This window comes from Drepanopeziza brunnea, assembly GCF_022702325.1.
Source record: "Drepanopeziza brunnea f. sp. 'multigermtubi' strain 214-2 chromosome Unknown ctg12, whole genome shotgun sequence".
Classification (NCBI taxonomy): Eukaryota; Fungi; Ascomycota; class Leotiomycetes; order Helotiales; family Drepanopezizaceae; genus Drepanopeziza; species Drepanopeziza brunnea.
In genome coordinates, this window is record NW_027094075.1 from 1,762,511 (window position 1) to 1,769,684 (window position 7,174).

Consider the following 7,174-nt stretch of genomic DNA (forward strand, 5'->3'; position numbering starts at 1 on the left):
CTACTTCTCAACACGAAACTCAAACGCATAGGCAGTAGAGGTATCGGTTTGATAGACTGGGAAAGTCACGCTGTCACCGGTGTAATCATGCGCATACCATCCCAAATCATCCGGTGCGTTTACCTGGCCAAAATGGCCTCCAGTGAACGGGAAACCCCAGGTATGGATGTTGAGCGATCCCGATGCAGGTAGACCTACAGCCGAGAGGTTCTTGATGGTGATCTGCCATGTTCCCTTGCTGATTCGCACACCGGTCAGGACTCTAACCATGTCCGTTCCAACGGTCGCGTAGGTGTCGAGCTTGAGATCGGCCGAGGGCTGAGATCCGACCCGGTGTCCAGTCATTTTTTGACTGTAGTACTTGTAGACCTGGAAATCGCCATTTGGGAAATACCCGGCCGAAGTGGGACTGTAGTTCGAGGTCGCATCCGGTTTTGAGACTAGAGAGGCCAAGAAATCGTGAAGCTGATTACCGCTGAGCCAGTTTCCACGTAGGCCTATTGCATCGACTCTCTCCAGTTGCGAGATCCACCACGATGAGCCTGCAGGGCATTGTTCGTCGAAGGTTGCGTATTCGTCAATGTTCAAGGGCTTGCTGGGCAGGTCATAGGTTTTGAGCATGGATTGCAGAGCCTTGTTCGCGCTGATCATGTCGCCTCCGCCGCCTTCCATATGCCAAACGTACTGGTCTGGCACGCTTGAATCTTTCTTGACAAAACTCAAATAACTCGTCCACCAGGTGTTACTTGCATCAGGCTGGCCGGAGAATGCCGGGCCTATCAACATCACGTCAGGCAGCTCGGTCCTATCGGTTTCATCATTAGCTAAAATCACGGTATACTGACGATGTCAACAAATTAGAGACATTATACTAACCTGAGACGATGGTATGTCTTACTCCACAGCTGGAGATATTGGGTTTGTCCCCTAGTCCAAAAGAAGTGGAGATCAGGCTCGTTCCAGATATCGATGGAAAGTCCAGCCGTCATTGCATTGGCCTTGACATCAGAGATAACCTGCGTGAGATACTCATCCCATGAACTCCAGTCTTCATTATCTCCGGGATATTCAGCTGAGGAGTTTTGTGTTCCATCGGCACCCCAAAGATCGTGGATGAGGAAGATGAATGGCGCATTATATTTTCGTGCAGTCTTGTAGTTGGATAACGCCGATTCGAAGCGACCCTGAACTTATCAGTAAAGAGCTAGGAAATTCATACAGTACTAACCTTGTACTCTGACAAGCCCCAGATCCAGCCACGGCCACCGGAACCAATTTGGGCTCCTCCGGCTCTGGCGTAGTTGAAGCCAATGTCTGTATAGAAGTGATCCGGAATTTGGTCTGGGGTATCCGGGATACCGTAGAGGATGCCACTTGCTAGATGGGCTGGTGTTCCGGTGTTGTCACCTAAATCAACTACAGAAGTTCCGGACACCTGCCGGCTTGCGAGAGGGTTTGCAGCCACGGACGCGGTAAAGAGGAGGAGAGAAGGAAGATGCATGTTGATGCAGAGGGGAGGGGACAGAAGAACTGCTGAGAAGAGGGTGGCTGACCACCAGAGAAATGGAAGACGGAGCCTTACCTTTATGTACACACTTACTTCGGGAGAAGAGGAGACATCTGGTGCTGGGTCTTCTCTAGAAAGGATAAATTAAGCCTCGCAGCATCTCGGTACTGTTCTATTACTAGGAACCACCATCCTCATGGACCCATATCTTCGCCGAACCTACGCACAGGTTGGCTGTTTGCACGGCCTATAAAGTCACACCGTGGGATTTGGCTGCTTAGAACTCGGAGAGAAGGTGGAGGAAGTCCCACCGGGACGCCTCGACGGCGTCATGAACGCCGTTCTGCTCCGTGATGATCCTAGCAGAAAGACATTTCATTATAGCGCAAGTAATAGGATAGCTGCAGTATCGCACGCAAGATGGCCATGACCATCAGAGGGCAGACCGTGCTCAGAAGTCATGGTTTGAGATAGGTGATGTACGTAGTACGTAGTATTTCGCTGGTGTTTACGCTGAAATCTGACCCGCATATCGCTCTTCCCACCCCCGTGTTTTGAAACAGCAGACGAGGTCTGTTCCCTGGCAGCCCTCCGCAAGCTCAGTGGCCAGGTGACCTCGCTTCGCAACGGTCGCGTGTAATTGCTGCCTTCAGAGACTTTTGACTTTAACGCTGCTTGACTTTTCTTTAAGATATGCACTCTAAACTTACGTCAAAAAATTTAAACGCTCTAGCCCAGCCGCAACTAAAGCTTACGGCCCTCCGCAAGCCACGAGGGACTACCAAGTTTTCCGAACTTCACGGTCAAATGATGGAGTGTAAACCCCTTTTATTTTGATAAATAATCTTTTATAAGTAGCTAAAGGTCGCCCTCGAGCAGCTTTCGGGAATTTGACTTTTTTACTCAACTCAATTTGACGCTTTTCTTTCTACCCTTGCTCGCCCGCAATTTCATTCCATTTCCGCAATAGCCCTCGTCGGTCGTAATCGTGAAGGTTTCGCTTCTAGAGCTTGCATATTGGAACGAATACTTGTATTTCGAAAACCTGGATTGAAAGTGTTCTGCGTTTCTGATATATCGAGGAAGCATAAAAACCGACCGAGAGAGTCGCGGTTTTGAATGCAACTCAATTAAGCGAGTTCTATCGTCACTTGATAAGCTTTCGTATTCGTCCGTATAACCTGCAACCGATTCCGTAACCGATTTCGTCATCGATGCCGTAGTCGGTTCGTAAGGTTTGGATTCAGCTGATGCTTATGGAAGCTTTCCCGCCTTCTCCTGACGATGAACACGATCATCGTTGTTCGTGTCGTCCGTACCGTCCGTGTCGTCCGAAAACATTAGTAGCGGCTATAGCGGCTACTCGTCGAGATCGTTCGTATAGATATCAGCCTCGGCCTCATCCTCGTATCGAGCTTGTTCAAGCCCCTATCGTATTCCCTTTCGATTTCACTTCCCGGTATCATCTAATAACCACTTCTATTGCTCATTTTCCTTGCGATCCGCTTCCCATCTTACTTGATCTTTCGCTGTTCAAATTCGTGGCTTAGCTTTCTTTTCTCGTTATAAACGTGAATCATGTCGCTCTTAAGTAAACTCGCTTTCTATCTTCTTTTGACACTTGTCGGGTTTTCGGTTTTTGTAAATATCAGAAGTTGTATTTCGGTACTCGTTACCTCGTATAAGAAAGTCCGTAATCTATCGGTAGGATTTACAACCCGAGCATCGCAATCGATTCGTAAGTAAGCTAGCTGCATCAAATAATAGAAGTGGCATAATTGATCGAGTCTTTTGATCGAGTCGTGTGAAGTAGTTTGAAGTGGTTTGAAGTGGTTTGAATAGTTTCAGTATTCCTCGACTTTGGTGTTCTTGCAAGGACTCTTTATTGGTGACAGCGCCAGTATTCTCCGGAAAGAACGCTAAATATAATTTAGATACAGATACAGAGACTTTTCTATAAGTCTCAGAGCCGACTGGGAAATATGGAGCTACGTTTGGATCCAAAGCAAGGGAAAGGGGGGTGGGCCTTTTGGATTGTCCAATCAATATATGCCTCTGCTTTTCGGACCCGTACGCCTGGCTTTCGTCAACGGCGCTGGTAGGGTCGTGAACTATATGTTTGAAGCGATCCTCAACCCAAGCATTGTCGGATTCTTCAATGCAGTACACGAAAGGCCCTCGATTATTTGCTACGATGTCCTAGTTCCCGTAAGGATGGTGCGACAAAAGTGAGGTTCGACAGGTAGGTATATTCAGCTCGGAGGGCGGATCTGCTTTGATCCATTGAAGAGGAAGCCCTTTCTCGATCTGGGTACTTGAGAGGGCAAGTATTGTTGGAACCTTCTAAAACTTCAGTAACTTTGGTAACCTTTGTGACTTGGAATTGCGAGATATCTGACAGCCAATAGAGCTAGGCGAGCGTGGCTGTTAGGCCATATGGTGCCATGCAAACGACCTACTAAGGTCAGACTATGTGGCGCTCTATTTGCAGTTCTCTTCGTACCTCAGCTAGCTATAGAGGTAGCTTGCTTTCCTTTTTAATTGGAAGTACCGTAGTAATTCAGGAGAGAGATGGAACGCTAGCCGTTTAGCGTACTTGGCAAATAAAGGGGATCAATAGTTACGCCGCTCCGAGTAGAACGACATGCGTTCTTTCTATTGAATTGCTTTCTTCGCGATTATACTAGTACTTTTGTTATAAATACTACTTATTTTCAGTCAATTATAGAGCAAGAAAATCTTAACGGAGAATGCAGCATTGTTCGTAAGTATTGTATAATTAAGCAAGCTTAAATAAAAAATTACGATTAATTTTTTTTAAATGTTTCTTGCGATCGTAACGGCGATTCCGAACTCTTCGATCTATACCCCTCACCTATATACTCTTTGCAAATTCAATAACCTAACGATATACGCCAACCTGTCGGAGTTGCTATTATTGATCAATACAGAGGCTATAAAAGCTGGGTTGCAATTCCTACAAGAGATCGCGATTATTTAAAAGGGCTTATACAAAGTGGTTGGATCTTGACTTGCGAACTTATCTTTATAAGTCAACGATAGAAAGGGATTGATAGCTTTCAAAGGTCAAGAGAATAGCAACGAAGGAAAGCTATATGGTTAAGAGTAAAAGAAGAAGGAAAACAAGCTGAGACGCTTAAGTGATTAGCTTGCATTGATATCTAGTCTAAATGCTAGTTATTTATCGCTTTCGTAATGCTCGTTTGCATCCTATTCGTTTATATCCGTTGCTATTGCTTTCCATTTATACCTTTGAACTAACTAAGTCGCTTTAGTTCTTATTAATATACTCGATAAAGCAACCTGCTCGTGCAAATAACTTTAAAGTTGCTATTCGTCGCAACTTAGTTTAGCGACTATATCGTCTGTTTTTAATACTTTGATTAAAGTAGCTTTGTTTCTAGAGATTCCAGTTAAGCTTCGCAATCTTAACGCATTTTTAAGTTGATCGTTCGTTAACTAAGTATACGTTCGTAAAAGCATACTATCTTGCATGATATATTAACCGTTATCGCCGATTTCGAGTATCTTTTCGTGCGCTAATTGATATTGTCCAACTTTTTCATCTAGATTTTAATAATCTCTTACTTCTAAAGAGCTATGAAGGTATCCTTTGATCGCAATTTTATAATCCTCAGATCTATCGGTTAGAAGATAAATGCTTATATCTCGAAAGGACTTCGCGATTAGCTTTGATTTCGTTATACAAACGAGGTTTTAAGCTTCTTCGGCATTCTAAGTCATTTGAATTCTCTTTTCGGATACAGTCCATTTAAAACCGGGCTGTTTTTCTTTCTCTTCAACATAGATCTCCGCTAGTATTGCGATAATCTCTTTAAAGATTTTATTAAGAGCGGTGTCGCAAGGTTGTAGAAGTCCGGTAGTTCCAAGTAGTATTAACGATACGAGAACGTGTGCCTCGCGAAGAAGTTAGAGAAGCTTTAGCGATTTATAAAAGCTTACAGTATCTATAGTTAAGAAAACTAGCTTTTTAACAATAGGTTTAGTACTAGGAATAAACTCTTCCTTAGCTTATTGCATCATAAGTTCTCCGTTATTCTAAGCTGTTGGATTGCTTCTAAGCGATTAAGAATATATTCGTAACTTCGTAAGGTCGTCAAAGTACTTGCAATTGCAAAACACTCGGTTGATAAGGTATCTGAATTCTGTCTGCTTCTTAAGACTCAAGGGAGCTGATTCTTTTTATATGATTAAAAGGAATCACGTGCACTAGCTAACTAATAGGTTTACTTGTCAAGTTGGGAGGGTCCTTTGACTGTTGGCATGCTAAGCGAAGCATGCTAAGTAGCCCGTGAACCATGATTCACGGGTGAGCTTCCTTAACTACTACTACTACTACTACTAGCTAGCTAAGGTCGATATAAAGATACCGACACCGGCAACTCTTTCTTTGGCAAGCAGTGCTTTGCTAACTACTATATCGACCGAAAAAGAAAAAAGGTAATTAAACAAAGGAAAATCAATCTCACTTTATTAAACCTCACTCTCTTTTCTTTTACAGCGGCCTTTCCACTTATCCGTCTACTTGCACCTTTAAAGTATTAGTCAAAACTAGCTCTTGCAAAGAGGTATTAGCTTTGATTTTAGTTATAGCGTTAGCAGGGTTGGATTTTCCTTCGATCTAGCGTACCTTAAAGAGCTCTCGCTTTTCGTATGACTCTCGAATAGCTATAATATCGATCATAAAGCGCTTTTCTTTAGTAGTTCTTAGTTTTATTATGCACTCGTAAAGCGAGTAAGAGTCAGTGCACATTACTATAAGGAAATTAAGGATTCTTAACTAAGCTATGATTTAAGCAAAAGTAGTCGATATAACAATAGCTATATCGATACTTAAGGATATAGCGTATAGCTTAAAGGCTAGTATTGCTTTTATCACTCTCTTGCACTTCTGTAACACTTAATAAAAAATGTTACCCGTTAAAGTGAACTCGTTCTCACTTACGTGAGCCTCATTGCTAAAGATAGCTACGAAACCGATCTGAGAGCTAAGGTCAGCGTTGTTAATAAACGCTTTATCTACGAACACAAAGAGCTTCGCAGTTCTTAAATTTAAAAGCACGTAATAAATCCTTCGTGTTAGGTGATCGATCAGCTATTAGATCACTTTATTAAAGGCCTTGTAGTCTTCGTCCTTCGGTTTTTAATGCTAGGCAGCCATCGATAAAGCACAAGCTGCTTCTAAGTAGCAAATAGTAGCCAAATACGCTTTTCGGGCACGTTGCTCTAAGTACTCTTTAGCTCGTGTGGCTAAATCGAACTTAATTACTGCAAGCTTTTCACTTTGCTCTTTTTGCTTAACTAATAGTCCGAACCCGTCTTTATCTAAAGATAACTTGCATCTATTGAAAATCATTAGCTCGGCGTATATAAAGATCTCTATTTCTTTGCTCTTTAGCTTAGATTTGACTAACTCCTTCTCTTCCTTTGCCTTTATAGCTAGATTGACGACTATAAGAACATTATCCGTTTATAAGGCAGCTATTCTTAGCTGATCTTTATTAATTGATACAAAAAAGCAAGAATCAAAGCTCGATTGCTTTATCTCGAGGTTGTCCGTGAAATGCTTTAAAAAACGCTTATACTAGTGCGTTCTTACTTCGAGGATCTTATATAAAAGGCTAG

General features: G+C 42.9%; 1 protein-coding gene across 1 annotated transcript; it reads right to left on the reverse strand.

The window, feature by feature from the left end:
- L3040_007220 (uncharacterized protein) lies at positions 1 to 1,501 on the reverse strand (the record flags this gene model as incomplete). The annotated part of the gene is made up of 3 exons (XM_007296122.1): positions 1 to 805; positions 877 to 1,184; positions 1,229 to 1,501. 3 exons carry the CDS (start codon positions 1,499 to 1,501, stop codon positions 1 to 3), a joined length of 1,386 nt encoding a protein of 461 aa, XP_007296184.1.
- Between the last annotated feature and the right edge of the window lie 5,673 nt (positions 1,502 to 7,174).